The 25,544-nt window shown below is 37.5% G+C and overlaps 1 protein-coding gene across 1 annotated transcript in view; it reads right to left on the bottom strand.

The window, feature by feature from the left end:
* Window positions 1–17,692, bottom strand: part of SLC16A10 (solute carrier family 16 member 10) — a 131,801-nt gene extending 114,109 nt beyond the window's left edge. The window contains exon 1 of the mRNA XM_001379078.3: window positions 16,876–17,692. Coding sequence (XP_001379115.3) covers window positions 16,876–17,692 — 817 coding nt within the window. The remainder of the gene's footprint in view (window positions 1–16,875) is intronic.
* Window positions 17,693–25,544: the final 7,852 nt, after the last annotated feature.

Genomic DNA, 25,544 nt, shown 5'->3' with positions numbered 1-25,544 from the left:
AAGTACAAACAAAAATAATGTCAATTCCCATCCTTAAGAAAGTTACTTTCTAAGGGGGAGGAGGAGATAACACACCAAAAAAAATCAGAAAAGGTGAAGAAGAAAGCACCCACATGAGGGCATAGTGGGGCAAAGACAGGAGCAGAGTCAGAAAAGGTGAGAGCATGCCCTCCTTAAATTCTTCCTCAAAATGGAGATCCCAAGGATAGCTAGGTGGATCAGTGGATAGATATTACCTATCTCAGATATTACTTGCTTGTGTGACCCTGGTCAAGTCACTTGACCCCAGTTACCTAGGACTTACCACTCTTCTGCCTTGTAATTGATACTTAGTATCTTTCAATTCTAAGATTAAAACGTCGAGTTTGTTTGTTTTTTAAATGGAGATTTCAGAAAGAACTCACTAATCAGAAGAGGAACAATCAGAATAGAAAGTTATTCTAGGGGGACAGTAGAATGACTCAGTGGATTGAGAGCAAGGCCTAGAGACAAGAAGTCCTAGGTTCAAATCTGGCCTCAGACACTTCCCAGCTATGTGACCCTCAGCAAGTCACTTAACCTTCATTGGCTATCCCTTACAGTTCCTCTGCCTTGGAACCAATACACAGTATTGATTCTAAGACAGAAGGCAAGGTTTAAAAAAAAAGAAAGAAAGAAATTTAATCCAGGATGAGAAGACTGTTGGAGTGTGTAGAAATATGAAAGAAGTGTGCAGTGCTGGGAGAGCAGTGTTATCTTCTTCAGATCACAGACTTAAAAAGAAGAGCATTGAGTATAACCATCCATACTCAAAATCCCATCCCAACAACTCATAAAAGTAATTCTGCTTTCTAACAATTTTTAACCCTTATATTGCCTCTTGGATGCAATACTGAATTGGTTACAAGGCAGAAGGCTGATAAGGGCTAAGCAATGGGGATTAAATCATTTGCCCAGTGTCCCATAGGTAAGTAGTATCTGAGGCCAGAACTGAACCCAGGATCTCCAGTCCTTAGGCCTGGCTCTTCCTAATACACTATTTAAGACTAATGTCCCATTATTAAGGAATTAATATTAAAATTAAAAGAATAACAAATGAACTTTCTAAATTTACCAATAGCTCCAAGTTGTTCCATAGAAGCTATTCTTTCTGAAACAAGAGTAATACAAAACACTATAGAATAAACATAGACATCCATCCCTCTGTCCCTATGGACACTAAAATTTTAATTCCCTTTATAGAAGGCCTGTGTTTAAATAATCATGAATATAAATATGAATCCTTTGAGCTTCTGCCATTTAAAATTTCAACTGCAGTAAAAGTTAATAGAAAGGGCAATAAACAGTTGAAATTTTTTTTTTAATGTTTGGGGGGTGGGGGGGAATCTGTCACCGAACCAAAAGAACTATGTTGAGAATAAAATTGAGTTCAATGGTCTTGTTGCCCAAGTTGTTTTCATATACAATCTCTTCTCTGCCACTTGAACAAAAGAGATTTTGTCTACTGTGCCTTTTCAGAACGCTATTGGTCCAATTTAGTACATTTACAAAAATGGATCCTATATGATCTTCAAAAATTGTCAATGTTCTCTTCTTAACTTATTCTTCACTTGTGTGTGTGTGTGTGTGTGTGTGTGAGAGAGAGAGAGAGAGAGAGAGAGAGAGAGAGAGAGAGAGAGAGACTTTGAGCAAGTTATTTAACCTATATTTCACTTCTGTTGGGGAAAAAAAAATCTCCTTCACCTACCTCACTGGGTTATTATAAAAAACAAATGAAATCTCTGTGAAATGGACCTGCCACTGTCTCTGGAATCAAAGGGGGAATTTTTTCCCTAACTTTCCTTTTTTTAATTTAAAGCCTTTATCAAATTCATAACCATTCAGAGGCAAAAAAAATTTTATTCATTCTAGATTAGAAGCATTCCATTCCTGTCTAAGACTGCTGTATTTTAAGCAGTGGACTTTAAAACATAAATTCCATTTGCAGATTCTTAAACAGCTAGTTAATCCACTTCCCCAATTTGCCTTTCTTTTCTAAAGTCCCTACTAGCGTCCACTGGCAATAGAGTGAGAACATGACCTATAGCCCTAAAGTGTTCAGCTGTTTGCTCAGATGTTTAAAATCCATAGTTATGCTTTCTAGATTCCTTTTGACATTTCTTAGAAATTTCTCCATCACATCCTGGGTACAAATTCCAAGAAAACAGTATTCACCTCCTACTATTCTTACCATACTAACCCTTACCACTCTTTTGTTGACTAAAAGGTCCATGGCAGTCTAGGGAAATTTCCCTAATAGAGTGTGTTGGGGTTCTATCTTCTACTCTTTTTTTTTTTTGTTCAATGCATTAGAAGCTATAGATAGAATATGGCTCAAAAATGCCAGTGGCAAAAATCTGGGATATACTTAAGTGCATAACTAAAATAATATGGAATCACAATATGGGGACAAAAAATTCTCTGCAAACTGGATCAATGTACAAAAGTGAACAAGATTACATTAATCCTTATTAAATTTTAAGTCTTTCACTATGGTTTAAAAACATCTATCAGACAAGTAGTCACACAATACATATGGCAAAGAGCTTGGTGGACTAAAACTCAATATAAATTAACAAAAAAGGGACAGCAAGGTATCTCAGTGGATAGAAAACCAGGCTTGGGGATGGGAAGTCCTGGATTCAAATATGGTCTCATATACTTGCTAGCTGTGTGACCCTGGGCAAGTCACTCATTACCTACACCTTATCAATCCTCTGCCGTGTAAGCAATTGATTTTAGAACATAGGGTAAGAATAAAAAAAAAATTATTTTAAAACCAATATGATGAGGCAAATCAGTCAGTCAAAAAGTTAATGCATGTTTAACTGAATTACTAAGACATCTAATTTTAGACCAAAGGAGGTAATAATCCTATTATAATACTAAGACCATATTTTGAGTTCTTTTTTTTATCAAGAGCTGGATACAATACAGGGGCTGATAGGGGGATAAGGAAGAAATAGAAGTGTCCTACAGATTCCAAGGAAAAATCAGGTAGCAGTAGCCTGAAGGCAAGAGAGAGAGAGTGGAAAAAGGATGTGAAAGTCATCTGTAGAATACTTAAAGTCCTACATGCATAAGTGTTTCTATTACCACAACAAAAGGAAACATTTGAAATGAATGAGAAACACTTTGGTTAACTACACAAGATTTCAAAACTAGCTTTGGGATTTGGCCTTAGGCAAATAATTTCCTTCTCAGTACTTCTCACTTTTTACTTTCTACAAAGTAAAAAAAAGTATTTTTATTTCCAGATGCTTTATCAAGGAATTGTCAATATTTAGTGCCTCATTTGAATATGATGCCTTCTTATCAAACACATAGCCATCTCTTTGATGGCATGGATATGAGGTAACAGTATAATAAACCCTAGGGTTGCTTGTCATGAATCAGCAGCAATTAACATTATGAGTGTTCACACATGTATGGGCACTATTCCAGAGAATGGCCTAGAGCCATGACAGGCAAATTACTAAAGGTTGTTTTATTTTAGAGAGAAAATAATTTTCTTTCTATAGTCTGTTAAGTCCAAGAGGGATTCCATTCTAATACTGTACTACTTTATATATACATACATATATATGAAAAAGACAGAATTAAGGCTAATAGAAAAAAAGGCTTCAAGGAAATTCAAGGTATTGATTCAATTTGAGATTCAGCTTTAACAGTAAGTACAAACTTTAACAAAAAAAGCTAGAAAGATGGCAATCTTAAAACTGACTCCATACATATAAACATTACAACCAATTGTTTCAAACTGAAATTAAAGATGCCAAAGAATTCAGATTCTAAGGCTAAAATGCTTAAAATAATTTTCAATCTACTACCAAAGTTGAGTTAAAAATTGACCTCGAGTTCATTCTTGAAACAAGTTTTGTTTTGGAATATACTGTTATGGAATATCCTGTTATGGAAATTGCATTAAAATATATACCAGTTATATATAAAAGAGGAGACTAGCAATTCCCTAGGGGTAGAAAAGATGAATGATAACTAAAACAATAACTGAGTTTCTACTATTGTCCTTATGCTCATAGAGTTTAAATGTTGGAAAGACAAGATTCCCAAACATGAAAACAAGCAATTAATTTCTGAAAAAATTTCTTTAGTTCAACCAGTACACTTGCTATAAAGTTCTTCAATATAGCATGATATACACAAAGTTGATGAGTAACATTAAAGTCTCAAAGAAAACTATACGTACTCTTTTCTTTTAAAATTCTTCTCATACTGTGTATTGGTTCTAAGGCAACAGAGCAGTAAGGGCTAGACAATGAGGAGTAAGTGACTTGCCTTGGGACACACAGCTAAGAAGTACCTGAGGCTAGATTTGAACCCAAGATCTCCCATCTCTGGGCCTAGCTCTACCTAGCTCTACACCACCCACCACCACCACCACCACCCTACACACACATACACCCACTCCCTTCCCCTGGGTACTCTTAAATGCATATTCTGTAATTAAAAGAATATTTCAAAGAGTGTTCTAAAATTTTTTTTATTTTGATTAATTCTTCTCTATTGGCTTTTAATTACTTGTGAACTTGAATGATTTTCTTCAGCTATCTGAGTCTGTTTTCCTCATCTGCAAAAAAAATCTCTAAAATCTCTTCCATATCTAAAGTTCCATATTTCTTTTCTATCAAATCCCATTTGGCTCAATACATATGCATGAAGTGACTACAGGGAACTAGGTAATGTGCTAAGGCATACAAAGACTAAAAAACAAAACTGTCTTAAGCCTTCATGATTTTATATTCTAGGAGGAGAAAAGAGAAAACCAGCAAAAATTTGAATAAAACAAGGTAATTTGAGGACTTTAACAAATCAGGTGATAGTGAGGGAACTCAAGGAAGGAAGCTGAGCTTTCACAAGGTAGCTTCAACTTTCTTATTTCTCCTTACCTCAAGCACTCAAGATGAACCCAATCTAAACTTACTCACTATAAGCGAACAAGAATACCAAAAGACTCGAGTTTTGAACCAACGGTGTATATATAACATTTCATACTTTCTACTGAGTATTACAGGTTCAGGTTCACTTACAAAGCATCAGTTCTATAACTTGGTCTCTCTTCTCCACCCCTACCCCTACAATTCAATTAGACTGTTCTCTTAGAAAGAATATCTAAGGATGATCAAGTCCCACTTCATGTCTGAACCTCCGTTTCAACTCTAAAATGAAATAGTTGGAAGAAATTAATTCAGAGGCTCATTCCCTTATGATCTTCCTTATTTCTGTGAGAATGACTCTTACATAGTTTGTGGCAGAAAATTCACCATAACAAAGCAATATTTCTATGAAGACTTTCTGAGGTGTAAATGCTATTATATAGAACCTTTATTTGTAAATTACTGTGATGGAATTCTTTTCTGTCCTGTGATTTTCAGACTACAAAACCTCATCAGAAAACAACATAGGGGGGCAGCTGGGTGGCTCAATAGATTGAGAGCCAGGTCTAAAGACATCGTCTAGCCCTTACTGCTCTTCTGCTTTGGAACCAATACAATAGTGTTGATTCTAAGATGGAAGGTAAGGGTTTAAAAAAAAAAGTAACCTAAAATTGTCCTTATCTTATGAGCTAGAGACATGAGTTAAGTACTATATGAAGCCAGAAACAAATTCAATGTGTATGGGTCAGTGAGAGTTATACTGAATCCAAATTTTCTTATCTCCTTTCTGGATGCATCAGGAGACCAGCAATTAACTATATAAATGATAAAATTAGATAATAGACATTTTATTACATAAAATTAGCAGGCTAGGAGAAAAAAGAAAACTGTCGGTGGAAAGGAAAATTTTTTTATAAACATCTAATATCTAAAACAGATATTAAACTTCAATATATAAGAATCAAAGACACTTCCTAATAGATAAGTGATCAATGGAGAATGAATAAAACAAGAGAAGATATGCAAACTCTATCATATAGAAGACTATTCCAAATCAATAATTAAAAGATAAGGAAATCAAGACAAATTTGAGGTTTCATCTCATACTCAGCAAATGACAAGTGACAAAAGTGAAAAACAATGAGGTTTTTTTTTTTAGTGGTTTCAGGGTGATAAGCATAATAATAATATACTATGAATGGAGCTTTAAATTGGTCTAACCATTCTGAAAAACAATATGGAATTTTGTAAGAAAAAATCAGTAAACTATTCACATCCTTAGGTCCAGAGATCCCACCTTTGGGTGTATGGCCCTAAGGAAGCTAAACATAAAAATGTTCCATATATGCCAATTCAAGTATTATTTATTGAGTACTTACTATATCCTAGGTATTGGGGAGTAAAATGGAGATATAGAGACAAATTGCGGGACAGAGATGAGGAAAGAATATGTAAACAAACAATTATAATACATTTACATAGTAAATGAAGTAATTTAGGTGAAATAAGAAAGCACTCAAGGGATGGGATAAACAACTTTTGTAATGGCACAAATTCAGAAGATAGAATGTCATGGAAGGGAAAAAGCAAGGAGGCTAATGTGAATGGAAAAGAGACATGATGAAAAGCAATTCATGATGAGCTTGAAATGCTAAGTTAAGGCCATACTGTGAAAGGCCTTAAATGCTCTAAAAGGAGTTTAATATTCCTTAAGAATGTTCAGTTGTTTCTCAGTCATGTATGATTCTTGATGATCTCATATTCTTGGAAAAGATACTGGAGTGGTTTGCCATTTCCTTCTCCAGCTCATTTTACTGATGAAGAAACTGAGGCAAACAAATCGACTTGATTTGAACTCAGGAAGACTAATCTTCCTGATTGCAGGTCCAAGGGCCAACTAGTTGCTATTCCTTTAAAAAGCCGTCAAATAGGTGCCTCTACTTCCTCTCACACTTTCTTTTTTGCAGTCTGGCTTCTGACCTCATTCAAACCAAAGTCACTAATGATCTCTTAATTGCCACTATCTAATGCCCTTTTCTTAATTGTCATCCTTTGGCCATCTGATACAATCACTTTGTTCTCCTCTATACAGTTTTCCCTAGGTTTCTAGGACACTACTCTATCCTGCTTCTCCCTATATCTGTATGACCCCTCCTTTTCTGTACCTTTATCCAGGTCTAGATCACTAACAGTCGGTGTCCTAAAATGATTCTGTCCTCTCTTCCACCCTCCTCCCCTCTTCTACATATATCTATGTGTATGTATTTCCCTTGATGATCTCACTATCTCCCATGAATTCAATTATCATCTCTGTGGATGATTCTAGAATCTACATCCTAATCTCCTTGGTGAACCTTGAGGCTCTCTTCTCAGAATGGTCTACTGAACATCTGAAAGGATGTCCAGAAGGCATTGTAAGCTCAACTTGTTCAAAACTCAACTCATTATTATTCCCCCCCCAAAACTCTCCCTCCTTCCTAACTTCCCTATACTATAGCAACATCCTCTCAGTCCTTCATGCTCACAACCCAGGTATCATCCTCCATTCCTTAATCTCTTCCTACCTCATCCCCATATCCATTCTGTTGGCAAGGCCTATTAATTTTATCTTTGTAATATTTCTCACATGTGCCACACAAAAATATACACATATACACTGTCATCACTGTAGTGTAGACTGTCATCATCCCAAACCTGAACTGTTGCAATAGCCTGCTGGTTGGTCTGCCTGCCACAAGTCTCTCCCCACTCTCATTCATCCTCCACACTCTTGCTGTCAGGTCTTTATAAAGTGCAGGTCTGACCATGGTTCATCCCCTCCAACTCCAGTGGCCCCCTATCATCTCAGGATCAAATATAAAATCATTTTTTCAAAGCCCTTCTTAACCTACCACCACCACCAAAAAAATTTTCCAGTATTTTCATACTTAACTTCCACCTCTAAAACATACTCTGTGATCCACTGACATTGCCCTCCCTCCTTTCCCTCATACAAGATACTCCATATCCCAACTTCAAACTCTGAGAATTTTTACTAGATATTTCCAATGGTTTTCTCCTTCCTATCTCTACCTCTTGGCTTCCCTAGCTTCCTTCAAATATCAGCTCAAATCTCACTTTCTATAGGGAGGCTAACTCCTTCATTCTAGTGGCTTCCCTTCGTGGATCATTTCCAGTTTATCCTGTATATTAGCTTGTTTGGACATAGTTCTTTGCATATTGTTTTGCCCTATTACTTGGGAATGCAGACTTGACTTTTGCTTTTCCTTGTATTCCTATCCCTTAGGACAGTACCCAGTACATTGCAGATGTTTAATACATGTTTATTGCCTGATTGAATCTTAGAGGCAAGAAAGAACACTCAGATTTCCTCAACATGAAAGTAATGTGGCTAGACCTGTCCTTTAGAAATAAACTATCTGACATAATTGAAGCAAACTTATAAAAGTGAATGTACTGGGATGACACCAATCCTAACCCTAGCATTTGTTCAAATGATCTGAATGTTTTCTTTAATTTTATTTTCCTTCTGGCTTTATAGATTATGGCATCATTTTGTAGTTTGTGGTAACAAAAAAAAAATTAGAAACAAAATGAACGTTCCTCAATTTGGGAATAGTTAGGATGGCTTAGATTCAAATTTGATCTCACTAGATGTGGGACCCTGAGCAAGTCTTAACTCTGCTTACCTCAGTTTCCTCATCTGTAAAATGAACTAGAGAAGGAAATGGCAAACTACTTTGTATCTTTGCCAAGAAAACCCCAAATGGAGTCACAAAGAATTAAACAAGACTGAAATGACTGAACAACCAGAAAAACTATGTTCTACAAATGTAATGAAATGTTATTTTCCTATAAGAAACAATTAGTGAGGAATTCAAAGAAACATAGTAAAGTTTGTGTAAACTGATAAAGAATAAAATAAGTAGAACTGGAAAATTAACATATGCAATAACTACAATAATGTAGCTAAACTTGTAAAACCAAGATTATCCTGCAAGAAGAAACAAAGAAATGTACTTCTCTCCCTTCATTGCAAACATGGAGGATTGTGGATGTGGAATGCTGTATATACTTTCAGATGTGGTCCTAGTATCAGTTTACATTACTTTGGTAGTTTTCTTTGTTATTATAAAGGAAGGTTAAGTTAGTTGAGGAAGAGTTGGATCTAAAAATGACTGACATTTTAAAAAATCAATAAACCTTTAAAAAATAAACCAATGATTTTCTCCTTCTTCCCCCTAATCCTTATTTCCCACCCCCCCCCAAAAAAAGATAGATAAGCAGAATCTGCAGCTTTCAGAACAGTTGATGAAGGTATGACTTGACTTCTAAAATGATTGCTAGACTGATGGTGATTACTGCTTCTGACAATCCTGCTGTGGTCTCACACCTGAAGAGAGCAGTATGATCTGTAGCTAAACATGACTCTCCTTTCTTGACCCTACCTGACAAGCTTGTACTTGAAGTGTCCCCTGGCAGGGTTTGAATTGTTGAGTTTCTTAGCTGGCTCAAGGAACTGGCAGTGTCAGTGCCAGTTCTAGCTCCTGAAGATTGGGCAGGAATAGTTAACAGAATCTATTTGGAGAGTAAACAAGTTAACACCAAGCCACTCATACCTGTGGAAGTTATAGCCTCCTTTTCCTAATTAGAAAGTAAGTTCCTTGAGGGAAGGTTCTCTTTGTTTTTGTTTTTTGTAGCCATACCCTTCTAGCATAGTTAACTTATAATAGACTCTTATTACTTGAACTCAAAGGGTGAGAAGTCAGCAAGGGAAGAAGAAATTTGCATTTACACTTATCCACACAAAGATACTTCCACATATGATTTATGCTGGGAATTTGAGAAATCTGAATTCTAATCCCAACTACACTATGTAGTAGCTGTCTGTTGTTTAGACATTTCAGTTGTGTCTGACTCTTTGTGACCTCATTTGGGGATTTCTTGGCAGAGATACTGGAGTGGCTTGCCATCTTCTCCAGATCTTGTTGCAGATGAGAAACTGAGGCAAATAAGGCTATACACCAAATAAATGTCCGAGGACAGTTTTGAACTCGGAAAAATGAGTCCTCCCAACTTCAAGCAGCTAGGTAACATTGGTAACTCACCTATCTGTTATACACTACTACATATCGTATATCAGTTATTTACTAGCGTAGTAGGCATTGAGAACATTCTACACCAAGAAGAATAAACCAATCATTCCTTCCAAGGAGCTTACTATTTTGAGATGAAGTGTAAACAAATAACTATTATAGTACTAGTAGTAATAAAGATCATATTAGCTAGCATTTACATACAGGTTTATGATTTGTAAAGCTATTTGTTGTCATCTGATCCCCATAACAACCCTAGGAGGTAAGTACTATTATTATCCCCATTTTATAGATGAGGGAAATTCTGATTCTAAGACATACTGACTCTGTGACCCAGGACAAGCCATCTTGATGGCCTGAGTGAAATAGACTAGTCTACTACTAAAGTCATGTTGTTGAATAGTTGTTGATTTGCATTGGTAGAGGTCTCTTTAATAAATAATCTGGTTTAAAAGGAGATTGGGGTAGGAATACCACTGAGACTTGGCCAGATGGGACCCACCTATGAATGGAATACACAAGCCAACTAGATAGGAAATAAAAAGTCTCTGGGCCTGTTTTCTCATCTGAAGGGGGTGGAAAGTGTGAATGTGTGGGAGTGGGGATGGGGGTGGAGCTAGGCCAGCAGGCCACAAAAGTCTTCTCTATAGTTCTTGATCAACAAATGACCCTAAGATCTGATCTGCAACAGGAGAGGAATATATATAACTGGCAAAATTAAGGGTCTTTGAAGTAATGAAGTATTTAAGAAGTTTAAGAGGGGGCAGCTGGGTGGCTCAGTGGATTAAGAGTCAGGTCCAGAGACAGGAGATCCTAGGTTCAAATCTGGCCTCAGACACTTCCCACCTGTGTGACCCTGGGCAAGTCACTTGACCCCCATTGCCTAGCCCTTACCACTCTTCTGCCTTGGAGCCAATACACAGTATTGACTCCAAGACGGAAGGTAAGGGTTTAAAAAAAAAGAAGAAGTTTAAGAGACATAAGTAAATGCTATGCAAAAGTCCAAGGGATAAATTTCTAATAGGGAATATCAAAGAAGCCTTCTTGGAACAGGTGCTAATTGAATTGGATCCAGTTTGGCTCAAGTATAGGGAATGTGGAAGGAAATAAATATAAAGAAGTTGAGTGCTGCCAGATGGTAGAGATCCACGGATGTAGGTTAAAAAAAAACTGGATTGTATTCAACAGGCAATAGAAAGCCACAGAAAGTTTTTTAGCAGATTAGTGGTGAGATCAGACTTGGACATAAGGAAAAGTAATCTGTTGTTGTTCAATCCTGTCTGATTCTTTGTGAGCCTATAGACCATATCATGCCAATACTGGTTATGAGGTTTTCTCAGCAAAAATACTAGAGTGGTTTATCATTTCCTTTTCCAAAGAGTAATCTAGCAGCAATATTAAAAAAAAAAATGGATTGGGGGTAGGTATGGAGTTTGGAAGACATCAGAAAGTTACTATAACAATAGGTGGGAGTTGATTCTAGCCCATCTTGGGAAGATTACAATGGAAATAGAATGGATATAAAAGCTACTTCCATTGGTAGACTTGATAATCATGTACCCTATGAGTATTACAAATATCATTAGTTCCATTTACAGGTAAGGAAACTGAAGTTCAGAAAAACTGGTATGTGACCAACATGGCTGGTAAGTGAAAGAATTAGAACTCAAACTTTGGACTCCAAGACCAATGTTCTTTCCACTACTTCATGCTGTCTCTGGTAAGGTTTATAATCAGAAGATTGGCTATATGGTGACAAATTTTTTCAGTCACAACATCTCACAAGCACTATTAATATAAGGAGGGACTACAATACCTACCAGTAAAGGGAATACCCACAGTAATGAAAATGAGTCCTTATAAAAGTCTTTCAGTAAAGAAGAATTGCTAGAACACAGCATGGATGCCAGTTTTCCCATATGGAAAGGGGGCTTATTAAATTAGTGGATAGTTCTAAGATCTTGTCCAGCTCCAGTAAGCCTGGTTCTTAGTCTGATATTTCTGGATGATAAGGGTATATATATATATATATATTTTTTTTCCCTTAAAAGATACTTTAAATAGCACTTCAGAGAGGGTCCTAAATGACTTTTATTAGGTTTGGAGTGGAGGGGAAGAAAGAGAAAACAAACAATTCTGCGGGGAGGGGGGGACCACTTTTCTTCTTCCTGGAAGAAAGCAGCCAGGAACTAAACTAGTTTACTAGCAAGATTCTAAAGAGAGCTATGGGAAAATGTCATGAAATAAAAGTAAACAGACATAAATAAGTTTTTCTTTCATTAGAGTGCTATTAAGTTATTCACTGGCCAACACCAGTGTAACAATTTTTAATTTGTAAAGAAAAATAAGGGTTTTTTCCCTAGATATTTATATACTTTTTGATAGGAAAAATTCAATATCCTTCATTCCCCTAAAATGTCTATTTTCACTCTCATTTCTTTTATTGGAAGACATGTATTAGTGAGTTCAAAGTATACTAAAAATTACATTGCTCTTTAAAGTAATATAAGTATTACTATCCCATTTTACAGATGGGAAAAATTAAGGCTCTAAGAGTTCATACCTAAAGTGGTAACATTGGGACCCAGGTCTACTGGTACCAAGTCTAAGGTTCTACATATTACCTCATATCCCTTCTCAATTATTCATGCTCAGTTTACTCCTAACAACCAAGTGGGGGGGTGCTTGAAGTCCGTGCATTACAGACTACCACGCCTGGGTTTCATATAGCTTTTTAATCAATAAATTGGCTTCTGACTATCTGCCCCACCCTTATAGAAAATGAAAATCAAACTGAAGATAAGCAAAATAAACCATTCTTACAAATTAGGGGAAGAAGGCTGCTGGTAATTTCAGAGTCCTTATCCACTTATAGCCAATGCTATTTCCCACCACCCAGTCCAGATGCAATCATTTAAGAACCCACTTCCTTCAAAATAGGGTTCAAATTCTGGCATCTACTTCGCAACCCAGTTGGTGTCTACCCATTGAAATAACATTCCATTAATGATGTGTATAACAAGTATATTCAAAATTATTTACTCACTATTATTCCACCATTAAAATGGGAGTTCCTTGAGGGCAGAGAGCAGAAATTTGGTTTTTTCCTTTCTTTATAATCTCAGCACTAATCCAGGCACAAAAGTTAGTTTAATAAATTCTAATTGCTTGATAGAATCCTATTAAAATGCAGATATATTGAGGAGATTAACACTTTAAACTATCAATAATCTTTTGTAACAGAATGAAGAACTACTTTCAGGTCTCTAGGAAAAAGGAGATGGTGACTAAGGTCAAAAGGTCTCTGCAGAGAAATCTAAGAAAAGGAAGACTTAACCTACCCACCAGTGTTGCCTTAGGCTTCCACTCCATTAAGATTAGATTCTAATTTTCAATGAGAACCATACTTTTATTTACAATTCAAATTCAAGTCACCAGATAAAATAGCCTTCCAAAAACTTTATTCTACAATTAAATATTTGCTTTATATTTGATAAGCTTAATTTAAGTAAAACACAAATATAAATAATTGGAACATTCTAATAATTAATTCGACTGTTGAATTCAAAGGTAATGATCATGACCTACCTTCAAAGAACCTTTTTGTCTATCTTCCATTGTTTCTAATCACTCAAGGAGTTATGGAATGCACAAGGCATGCAACAATAAGGTTCTAAGCTCAGTTCTACCACTAGTGTGCTCTGCCTGAACAAATTAACACTACTTTGTATGTTTCTTATCTATAAAAATTTAGTTAATAATAGCTGCCCACCATCTAATTCACCGAGCTATTAGAATGGAAGAAGCGACTGAGCCTGAGATTTCATGAGCATAGGGAATTGTACTAAAAGGGAAGTCCCTATATAAAATAATATCAGCAACCTCTCTGCAATTTATAGTATTAGAAAGCTGCTTAGGGCATTAAAGATTAAGTGACTTGCCCAGAGTTATTGTAATTCAGTTATTTCAGTTGTATCTGAGTCCAGATTTGAACTCAGGAAAATGAGTCTTCTTTGACTCCAGGCCCAGCACTCTATCTACTTCACCACCTAGCTGCCCATTCTGACAGTTAAAGCCTGTTCAAACCATATTGTCTTGGTTTCTAGGTCAGGTCTACATCTACTGTTCCACATTCCCAGTCATTATAAGGGTAATATTAAATTAAACAGGAGAGAATTTTGAAAACTAAAATCATCCTACAAATACCAGACCTGAAAAACCCTAGCCATAAGATTCCCAACAAATCAAACCATTTCAACTTGGCCCCAAGTATTTTGGGTGCAATATCTACAAATTTACAGAAGCACATTCTGTTCGTGTGTTTTTACTGTCCCAATAACTTGAAAAGAAAGCATCTACAACTAAGCCAGTCAATGAGTACCATTTGGAGTGTCCTCTAAGTTCAGTTACTACTCTGCTGTACATAAAGCGAAGAGGATGGATATGGAACAGGAAAGGCGAAAGCTACAAGACCTCTGACTTGGCTGAGTACATGACTAGAAATATCCTGACCAAAAATGCTCAGAAAATCAGACTTTCCAGAGGATTTGAAAACTCTTCAGGAACCCCTTCTTATTTAAGGTTTTGAATCCCAATAAATATCTCTTGGAAACAGCCTGCATTCCCTTTTCTTTCTAAAAATTTAATCTAACTCCTAAATATGGGATCTGTACCCTTATATTCAAGGCAAACCTGCTGAATTCTGTGCTAAATGATGATTTGAAGAGTAGCTGAAAAAAAGTAAATGTTCAGTCAGAAAAAAATTCAGCAACATACTATCAAAACAAAAAATCTGAATACTCCAGTACTCAAATTGATTGCATTCTCAAACCTCTCAAAGCAGGGGAGTAGGAAACATACTTCAGAATATGTCATTAACAATTGGTTTACAAGCTATATTCCAGCACTGCTTCATGACTTGCTGAGCTTAATTTTCCCACCTCTGGCATTCCATTAATATTTACCAGTTGTGCAAGTGATACCTGGCATTGTACTAAATATTATGGTTCAGGATAGAAAACATAAGACAAGATCCTTGTCCTGATGGAATTTAAAAAATCCAATTTAGGCTAGAAATAAAGAGATGAAAGTGGGACTAAATCAGGTTTTTTCCCTTATCCTGTTCCAGGAGAAATTTGCATTCAAAAGCAACTCTCCTCAAGCCTCCAAACACCAACTACTACCTTAAGACAGAGGACTCTAACTGAATTAGGAAAAATTCCTACAAAGGTAACTAAATTGAATGCTATCACAGTGGCTATACTTGTAATCTCTGTAACTCTACTCCTAGAGATCCCCAGCCAAAGAATGCTTTAGTATACAGGCATCTTTTAGCATTATGTTGACTTTTAAGCACGGAGAGTTCCCCCAGACAACTTACCTCTTCTCTGCTCTTTTTCATTATTGGTGTCCAAGAAATTTTTTTAAAGGGAAAGGGGAAAAAAAGTGATGGATCATTCTTGCCTATAATATTACTAATTTTACGTGCACATTTGTCCTCTTAACTATACTTTGGCCACTCTTAAACCTAGTAAGCTGAGACTTCTGCAGTTTCAGGACCTATGCCTAGCACTTAAAACATCACCATACCATTGCTATTTCAGGATGACAAATTCCAGGTTAACCTTAGTACCAAGCCATTTTATCTAATTTCTGTACTATTCCATTTATGTGCCCAGAAGGCAAAGTATTAAAATAAATTGGGAAAAATGTAAAGATTAAGGCAAAAGCTGGGGAGGGGCATGTTTAGTTCCCTACATGGCAAGAAGACTTTAAAATTTTTTAAATTAATTTAGAATATTTCCCCATGGTTACATGATTCATGTTCTTTCCCTCCCCTTTTCTTCCCCTTCCCATAGCCAACCCGCAATTCAACTGGGTTTTACAAGTATCACTGATCAAAACCTATTTCCATATTATTAATATTTGCAATAGAGTGATCATTTAGAGTCTATATCCCCAATCATATCCTCATAGAACCATATGATCAAGGAAAATGTCTTTCTTCTGTATTTCTATTCCCACAGTTCTTTCTTTGGATGTGGATAGTCTTCTTTCTCATAAGTCCCTCAGAATTGTCCTAGATCATTGCACTGCTGCTAGTAGAAAAGTCCATTACATTAGCTTGTGGCAGGCAGACTTGATTTTTGTTCAAGCAAGTTAATTAGCAAGGCAACAAGTAGCTCACAGATTTTTTTTTTTTGAAATTTTGGCTGAAGCAGTATCATTTTTATTAGCATTATTAAATGTCAAAAAGGGGATCAAAGACCAAAACAGAACGGGAACCCCCACACACACACTTTTCGCCTTTCTAATGCCAGCTACTTCCAGCTACTTCCAGCAGGTATAGCTGAGGTACAACATTTTGTATATTTAGCACCGTGTGTTTCTGGCTTCAGAATTTGCTGTGACCTTGGGGTAGGTAAATCACTATAATCCCGACGCCTTAGCTCCCAACTGAACAGGATATCTACAACCCCTTGCTAGTGACTGTGTAAAATGATGGCTGCAAGGTGAAGTTAGCTCCCCCTCCTTTTTTTTTTCAAAACTGAAATGACTCTTTGCTGTTTGTTCTAAGTTTTAACGCTCTTCTACTCTCCCCACCGCAGGGAGGATGAGGGAGGGAAATTGTATGTGTCCAAGCTGCTGAGAGACTTATCTGAAGACACATTAGGAAGGGGCTACAAGACCCTTGCGCTTGCAAGACAGATGGACTGACGGACAAGTAGATTGAGAGGCATACAAAGACGATCCCCCTCCTCCACCATACATACACACGTACATACACACACACGTGTGATGAGATCAAGCTGCTTGGCCGGAGGGCCAGGCACAAGCGGCAGACAGGGCCCGGTGCGGCGCCTCACCTGTCTTAAACACCATCGCGGTGCCCTCTTTGGAGTCGAAGGTCTCCAGCATGGACACGAAGAGCACCCCGCACGCGTTCTGGATGCCGAAAACCGACCCGTTGCACCACATGGCGGCCAGCATCACTACCCAGCCCCAGCCACCTTCGGGGGGTAAGTGCGTGGCTCGGCTAGAGGACCCCGTCACCTCTTCCTTCTCCGCTGGTGTCTCGGGTCCCTCCGAGGGCTGGGAGGAGACGCCCCCCTGAGGCGGAGAACTGGAGCTCATCCCGTACCCCGAGGAAGACTCCTCCTGGGCAGGCACCATCGCTCCCCCGCAAGACGAAGACCTCCCTTCCCCACCCTCCCACCACCCCCCAGCCCCCCACCCCCGCGCGCGCCTTTCCTCCTCCTCCCTTGCGGATCGGGCGTTAAGGGAGGCGCGAGCTCCGGGAGGGCTGGACGGCCGGCCCGAACGCTCGGGACCCTGCGGCAGGCGAGCAAAGGCCAAGGTAAAGGCAGGGAGGGGGCCCGAGGGAAGGGAGGAGGAGGAGAAGGCAGAGGAGGATAGCCGGGCGCAGGCGCGAGGGCGGCTCTCGGGGCTCCTGCTCCTCAGGGTTCCAGCCTTGAGTGCTGAACAGAAACCCCCCCACAAGCTTTTCCAGCTATCGCATTCAGAGCCCCTGCGCCCTAGTGCCAGTCCTCTTATAGAGCGCCCTCCCCTCCCCCCCGGGGGCTCGGCCAGAGGCGGGGCGTGCCCCCTTTGCTTCGCGCTGATTGGACAATTCGGAGTGAGGGCGTGGGTCTGGCGTCCTGGGGGCGTCGCGCTCGGCCTCATGTGGCGGAGAGAGGGTCAGAAACACACAGTCCCTTCTCCCCTCCACCCCACAGGGGAAACCATCAGTCTCCTCCTCGGCTTCCTGTACAGTCGGCAGGGCCGGGGCGCGAGGCCCTCCAAGGCTTCAAGAAGCAGAAATAAAGCACTGAATTCAATGGAAAGGTATGACAACCAGTCCACTCGAGCGCACAGCCCACTCGCGGAAAAAAGCGCGCGCGCAAACACAGGTTGTCCCAAATACGCGCAGCTACTTTCACACATACATACACGTCACGTATACATCGCCGTGCTCTGACACTTCATATAGTGTCACACACATACACTCACCACCATCGCCTCCCTTGTTTTCTGTCCAGCTCAGCCCTCTTCTGTCACTCTAGCAGGCGAATCTACCCATAAGGTCAAGTTCAGGGGGTGACCTCCCCCTCAGGCACACACCCCTATAATAACCATACCCTGTAGCCACTACAGCCTGGGTTGCCTCCACAGTCACAGTCTCACAGACACACGTATCTGAGAAAATTGGCACTTGAACACAGGCATGTTGAAGTCAGTGGCTTCAGGAGTTAATCCCATTTCTCCACCAAGGAAAATTAGGAGGACACCCTTACTTCCTGTTCTGTTTCTTGTTTCATGCTGACTGCCAAAAATTAGGCACCTTAAAAAAAAAAAAGAAAAGTGCATAGGGTATCAGTGCATAAAGGCAGCAGAACTGGACTTTGATCGAGGGTTGACTTACCATCAGCCACATTAAGTAGCATAATATTTTCCTGACCATTTAACTAAAGGTTAACTCAAATTTAGTGATGGAGTGATGTGGGTTGTTTTTTATTTGCTCTGGTTTTTTAAAAGGCACTTATTAAAGAATACTAATTAGAATGCTTAAAATGGCAGTTATGCCACCTGTCTACTAAATAGGAAGGTGGTAAGGATGAAAGCTTTGCCCTAGTATAAGTTCTATTTAGTTAGCTTCTGTTCCAGTGCTATCGTAATACGAATAAACATTAGTCCCTCTGGTGTATTGAAGAGAACCATTTTTACAAAATACATAGGCTATATTGTATGCAATAACTAAGCAGATGTTACATCAATGATCCGCACAAAGTTCATGCTCAATAAATGTAACTGACTAAAGTTTAAATGAATACAGAAGGAAGACTGTTGAGACAATGTGGTATAATGGAAGTGGCACTAAAAAAAAATATATATATATATATATATATATATATATATATATATATATATATATTTGTCATTCTACCACAAAACTATCCACTATCCATATGGCCTCAAGCACTGCCTGGCTTAACTTCGCTGGGCCTTTGTTCTTCATCTTTAAAGTGAAAGTGTTAGATGAGATGATCTCCAAGGTTCCTTTTAGTTCTAAAATTATATGGTTGAATGAACAAATTCTGGATTTTTTTTTCCTTTTTAAAGACTTAAGACCAGAAGAGCTGTACTAAACCTCCTTTTTCATTCAATCTCAGAGTTTTAAAAATCAAATATAGTACACCATATGACCCTTGGTTTTGTCCTTAGGCCTTACTTAAAACTCAGTTTTTTCATCTATATAAAGGAGGTGGACTATTAGTTTCTTTCTGGATCCAATATACTATGATTCTTTTGGTTAGAATTATTATAGAATATACTATAGGAAAAAAATATTGAGAATTCCAGGGAATGAAAACCTAGTTCACTAAAGAACTAAACCTGCATCAATGTGATATAAAGTTGATTTATATATGAAGTTTCATTTTCATATATTTAATATCCTTTTTCATAACTATAAAATATTATTTCTGTTTAATCATTTAAAAGGAAAAAAGATTCTGTTCTCAAACTGCTTTCCTGTTTACAGGTAAACTTTGACCCCAATCTTTATGTTTTATTTTCAAACTGGGTTGCCTCATTATGGCATGGAGGTCACCCTGAGATCTCAAAAGTTATGCCAGCTAAGCACAGTCTCTGGCATGTCCTGCCAACCTTAAACAGCTTTGAGTACAAGTGTAGCAATGAACTGTGTGCTTGTTTTCCAAGGACTCAGCTGAATCTGAAGAAGCTCATTACCAGAAAGCAAGGCACCAGATAATAGACGTAGGTGAGTGGAAGAGATTCTTTTCTCCAAACCATTCTCTAAACAACTGTGGAAATGATATTGCTAATGCACAGATCTGGCCATGCCATTGATCTTTTCAATAAACTCCAATGGCTTTTATTACCTGTTATGTCCCATACAAACTCCTCTGGTTGTCACTTAAAACTCTTCACCGAAAGCCAACCTATCAGAGTTCTTATACATAGCTCCTCTTATGCTGACTCCAGCCTACCAGAGTTAGGATACTCTATTCCTTTTCTGTCACTCAATGGTCCAGCCAAACTGTCCTGTTTACTGCTCTTCATGCATAACATTTCATTTGTGTAAACACAAAATTCATAGTTCAGAAAAAATGCACAGCTATATGAATGTAGGTATTTAAAAGAAACTTTTCTTCCTTATATGTATATCCTTTATGATAAATTTATTTATGACTATATTATTCTTTCTCTTAGTGATTAGGGATAGAAAATGGACACCACTTCACCAAAACCTAATACAAAGTCTCTCAGGTTTTTGTAATTTGATCTGGTACAGTTAAGTTCCTCTAAGACAAACTGCTCTAGATTGTCTTAGATGAAGAATAAGCATATGTAACACATTTTACCAGTAACAATGGTTAAATTCCATTTGTTCTAAAATTCTAAATTTCTCCTTTACCTTTACCTACTTCCTTAAAAAAGATCCCCAGAGATCCAGGAAAAAAAAACACCATTCATAAGCAAAGGATAAACTATGGGAGTGGAAACACCGAGAAAAAGCAACTGCCAGAATACAGAGGTTGAGGGGACATGACAGAGGAGAGACTCTAAATGAACACTCTAATGCAAATACTATCAACAAAGCAATGGGTTCAAATCAAGAAAACATCTAATGCCCAGTGGACTTACGCGTCGGCTATGGGGGGTGGGGGGGGGAAACAAAATGATCTATGTCTTTAACGAATAATGCTTGGAAATGATCAAATAAAATATATTTAAAAAAAAAAAAGATCCCCAGAGATCTTAATTGGGAAATGAAAAATGCTCCAGATTTCTCTGCTATTTGGTTCTTGGCAGTAAGTTCATTGCAGTGAAGTTGTACAAATTTTTTGTGTTTTTCATTTTATTTTCTACTTCTGGTATACAACAGAAAAAACACTCAAGTAAAAGTGATATTCTTATTTTCAATGTTTTGTTGAAAAAAATCAATATATTTGCTTCTAAATCTTAATTAACTATTGAGATAAATGAAGCATTGAATGGTGAGGTCTGGTTGTCAAGAAAACAGTTCCTATTTCAATACCTGCCACTACTTTACCTCTTTTCTCTTTCTATCTGAAAGTCTGAAGATATTTTCATCTACCTACCTTATAATGATGTGTGCAGTAATGAGTCAATGTTCATAAACTGTTTTAAGAGCATCAGACAAAAGGTTTTATAGACTTATAAATAGATATAATTGTCTATTAAATCTGAATGACAATGGTATTTGATATTTATATAGGCTTTTTCATCTAGATTTTATATTAATCTTATTATTTATTAACTAAAAGATCCTTAGTTGACTCTACTCAGATACGCCAAATGTTCCTATTTAGGACAATCTAGATTTTAGCTAAATATTAACTATTTTCCACTTGGAGATTGAAAAAACTTCTTGGAGAGAAGTTCTCTCATTCTAGTCCACACAAATACCATTATAAAACTTCTCTAATAGTACTATGTGTCTAATAATAGGTTTCTAAGACTGTCAAGTCTTTAACTTCAATACAACCTATACTCTACTATGATACCACTTTGTCTGTCTTAGTTTTTCTACATTAATATTTTAGTTGGAAATTTTGAGAAGAGATGGAAGAGAAGAAACTTTTTAAAATAATGCACTAGCATAATACAAAACTTCTCTTCTTGGAAAAATGGTATATTCTGAGATCTTGGATTTGTTGTTGACTTGTGGGAACTAACAAATTTTCCAGTTTAGAAAAATGCACCTCAGGTTTTCTATTTACAAAATGGAGATAATCCTATCAACTCTCTTCATATGAAATCTGAATGAACTGCAAACTCTTTAAACCTTGTAAAAAGGAAGAGCACATTTTTAGTTCATATAGTATGTCATGAACAAAAGGATGATATCTTGAAATAATCTGTATTTATTATTTTTGTTCTATATTAGATCAGTGATTAATGTAGTGAGAAATTTACACAGATGGGAAAATAGATATATGGGTCAGGACTCATTGATATTTTCTTTCACCTTGTTTTCTAAACATATTTTCCTGAGTATTTGGTATCTTCTCTTCATTCAAGATATATTGAGAATTGATTCCCTTAATTCTGCAAATTGTGTCAACTCCAGCATAGACTCCCTCTATATATATTTGATCTTACCATTTACCATTCTCAGCTTATTTTTTTAGTATCATTTCTATTTCCTTATGCAACACATATGGGCATGTGATGATAGAGAACCAATATGATGGCTCCACTGTCTTTGGTGGGGAAAAAAAGTTTATTATGGAAATTTTCACAAATCTCTTCCATTTTTATTTGTTGTCTTCCTTTTAATTTCATTTTTATATACTCTCACAATTACCAGGCTTAACTGGATTACTAAGTTTTCCATACGTTTACTTTTTTCTGCCTATTACTTCTCATAGTTTTGTAAGGCAATACTGCTTATAACCTTCCACAATCTTTCTCTTTAAGAATTTACAAATGAGTTTATATTTTAAACCAGTGTTACCTTTGGCTACCATATCTCTATGCTTGTCAAGATCAAGTATCTACTTGCTAAGACAGTTTTTAGGTCTTGTAGTGATTACTTTACATATATTGTTTTCTTAGAAAATGGTGATAGGCTTTGTTAAGATCTGTTTAGTCAATTTCTCATTTTTCTGTGTCAACATCATGTTTAATTATATTAGATTGAAAGTGCCTTAATTGCATGCTACATCTTCTTAATTGTATTCTTTCCTCTAGAGTATTAATTTGAATTTCTTCTCTAAGTCAAGGAACTGATCATTTAAAGACAGCTAATTTTAGATCAATAGCTAGAAATGAAGAAAATTTCTTTCTGGTGTTATGTTATTTAGTGCTTCTTGTGATCTCTCATCTTGCATGAAATATTCTTAATATGTAGGCAAGAAGTTTCTCTACAGTCTACAAGGATTTAACCTTTCTTTTTTCTTACTTCTAAATCATGTTTTACAATATTTTTGTTTTCCTCACCTTTGCTCACATTTGCATGGATATTGAACATTCAAGTATATGTTGATTTAATTTGGAAGGACATAAAATTCTTCATTGAATTTCCCAGCTTCTTCATTTTCTACAGTACCTGTTAATACATGATCTACAATTATTTTTGTATTTGGGCATCAAATTTTCCATTTAGTTCTGCTCTTTTCTTTACAAATACCTGGCAATCTTCTATTTTGTTGAATGCCTCATACTTTCCCCCAGAAATATATAGTCACTTTTTATGGGTAGGTGATCCTTGGTTATAGACCAATTCTCTTGCCTTTCTGAATATCATATTCCAAGCCTTGTGGTCCTTTAGTGTGGAGGCTGACAGATCCTGTGTAATCCTGATTGGTGCTCCTTGATATCTGAATTGTCTCTTTCTGGCTTCTTGCAATATTTTCTCCTTAAATTGGAAGCTCTTGAATTTGGCAATTACATTCTTGGGAGTTGTCTTTTGAGGATTTGTGGAGGGTGATCAATGGACTCTTTCAATGTCTGTTTTGCCCTCTTGTTGAAGAACATCAGGGCAGTTTTCTTGGATAATTTCTTGTAGTTGTCAAGATTTTTGTTTATTTTTAGGTTTTCAGGTAAGCCTAAGATTCTCAAATTATCTCTCCTAGACCTATTTTCCAAGTCAACCATCTTCTTGATGAGATATTTCATGTTTCTTTCTAATCTGTCATTCTTTTGACTTTGCTTTATTAATTGTTGCTGTCTTGTAAGATTATTGGCTTCTACTTGTCCAATTCTAGTTTTTAAAGACTGGTTTTCAGGTAAGATCTTTTGATTTTCCTTTTCCGTTTGATCTATTCTGCTTTTCATGGTTTCCAGCAGATCATTTTTAGTCTTCAATTTGCTTATCATTTCATTTGATTTCTGGACTTCTTTTTCCAAATGGGAGGTTATATCTTTTAAATTATTATTTTCTTTTGAATTGTTTCCCACTTTTCTCACCAAGTTTCTTCTATCTTTCTCATAAACTCACATATGAGCTCCTCAAGAGTTTGTGACTAGTTTCCATTTTGGGGGGAAGGTTTGGATGTGTTTGCTTGTTTATCATCCTCTGCTGTCTCCTCTGTAATCTGGATTTTTCTGCATAAAAAATTATCTAGGGTTAAGGTTTTCTTCTTGTTGTTGTTTTTTTTTTCCATAGTTGTGGATTATAGTTCTTGGCTATTTGTGGCCATTCCTTTGTTCCTTCTTAGTCAGAAGTCTGAGTGAAGAAGGGGGAAATCTTTGTGTTGAGCTCCATACAGGCTGTGTGCAGCCCTGTACTATCTGTGCCCAAGTGCCACATTCCTTAGCCTCCTGGGGTCCCAAGTCTCGCTGCTCTTTGGAGTACGTCTATGGTATCCTCAGACAGCCCTTGAGAACCTAAAGATTGCCTGCAGAGGTCTGAATGAGGAGGGTAGAAAAGTCTTTGTATCAAGCTTCCTGTGGTTTTTACCCTGAGGCTACTTTTCCAGTCTTTGAGGTATCTGCTGTGATCCACCCCTCTCTGCCCAATCTCTGTGCCATATCTCCATGTTTCCTCAGCCTCCTGGGGTCCCAAGTCTCACTATTCTTAGGGGGTAAGTCTGTAGAGTCTTCAGCCAGCTGCCCCTCCCAACCCGGAGGTTGCTCAGCACTCACTTCGACTCTGGCACTGTAGGTGGTGAGGGAGGGGTGATGGGTTCACCCTCTGGTTGGAGTAATAATGTCCCCTTTTAGCATAGGAATGCCCAAACTTTGCCTACTTCCAGTGCTGTGCCCTACAGTGAAGCCTCTTTGTTCATCTGATTTTGGTTTTGTCCTTTTGAGGCACTTTATATCAGTAGATAGATAGGACAGGGAGAGCCTTACTTCTACTCTGGGGTCATCTTAACCTAGAAGTATACAATTAGTTTCATGTGGAGGAAGGGTGTTATTTTTTTTTTTACAAATGCTTATCACAAATACAATGAAACAATATAAACTAATGCCCCCTCGAAATGGTTGTTTCTTCTTGCCTTTAAATGTACAATTTTATAACGTGAGTCGTCTTAGAGATCCATCTTATTTGCAAACATTCCAGTCCTGCCTGGATGACAAGCTGTCTGCCAAGGGACCACTCACTGGAAGCTCAACCAAGAAATGGAACCAGTTCAGAGACACAGTGAAGGAAACATCAAAGGCAGTCCTAGGCCCCAAACAACGCAACCACCAGGACTGGTTCTACGAGAACAACACTGCTATTGAAGACCTATTGAGCAAAAAGAACAAAGCCTTTATGGAGTGGCAAAATAACCCAAACTCTGCTCCTAAAAAAGACAGATTCAAGTCTCTCCAAGTCACGGCTCAGTGTGAGATCAGGAAGATGCAAGACCGCCACCACTATACTGGGCAGCAGTATACATAGTGCAGAATACCCTCCCCTAGATCGCTGCTCACCATGGTGATATCTTTCATTGTGAAGCCACATAATCCTTTGCGCAGTGCCTCATTCTTGTTCAGTTACTCTCAGAACAAGGCACCATGCAAAGGATTATGTCACTGGAAGTAGTACTGTACA

This window comes from Monodelphis domestica, chromosome 2 (genome assembly GCF_027887165.1).
Source record: "Monodelphis domestica isolate mMonDom1 chromosome 2, mMonDom1.pri, whole genome shotgun sequence".
Classification (NCBI taxonomy): domain Eukaryota; kingdom Metazoa; phylum Chordata; class Mammalia; order Didelphimorphia; family Didelphidae; genus Monodelphis; species Monodelphis domestica.
This window is presented reverse-complemented; position numbering and strand designations above follow the sequence as displayed.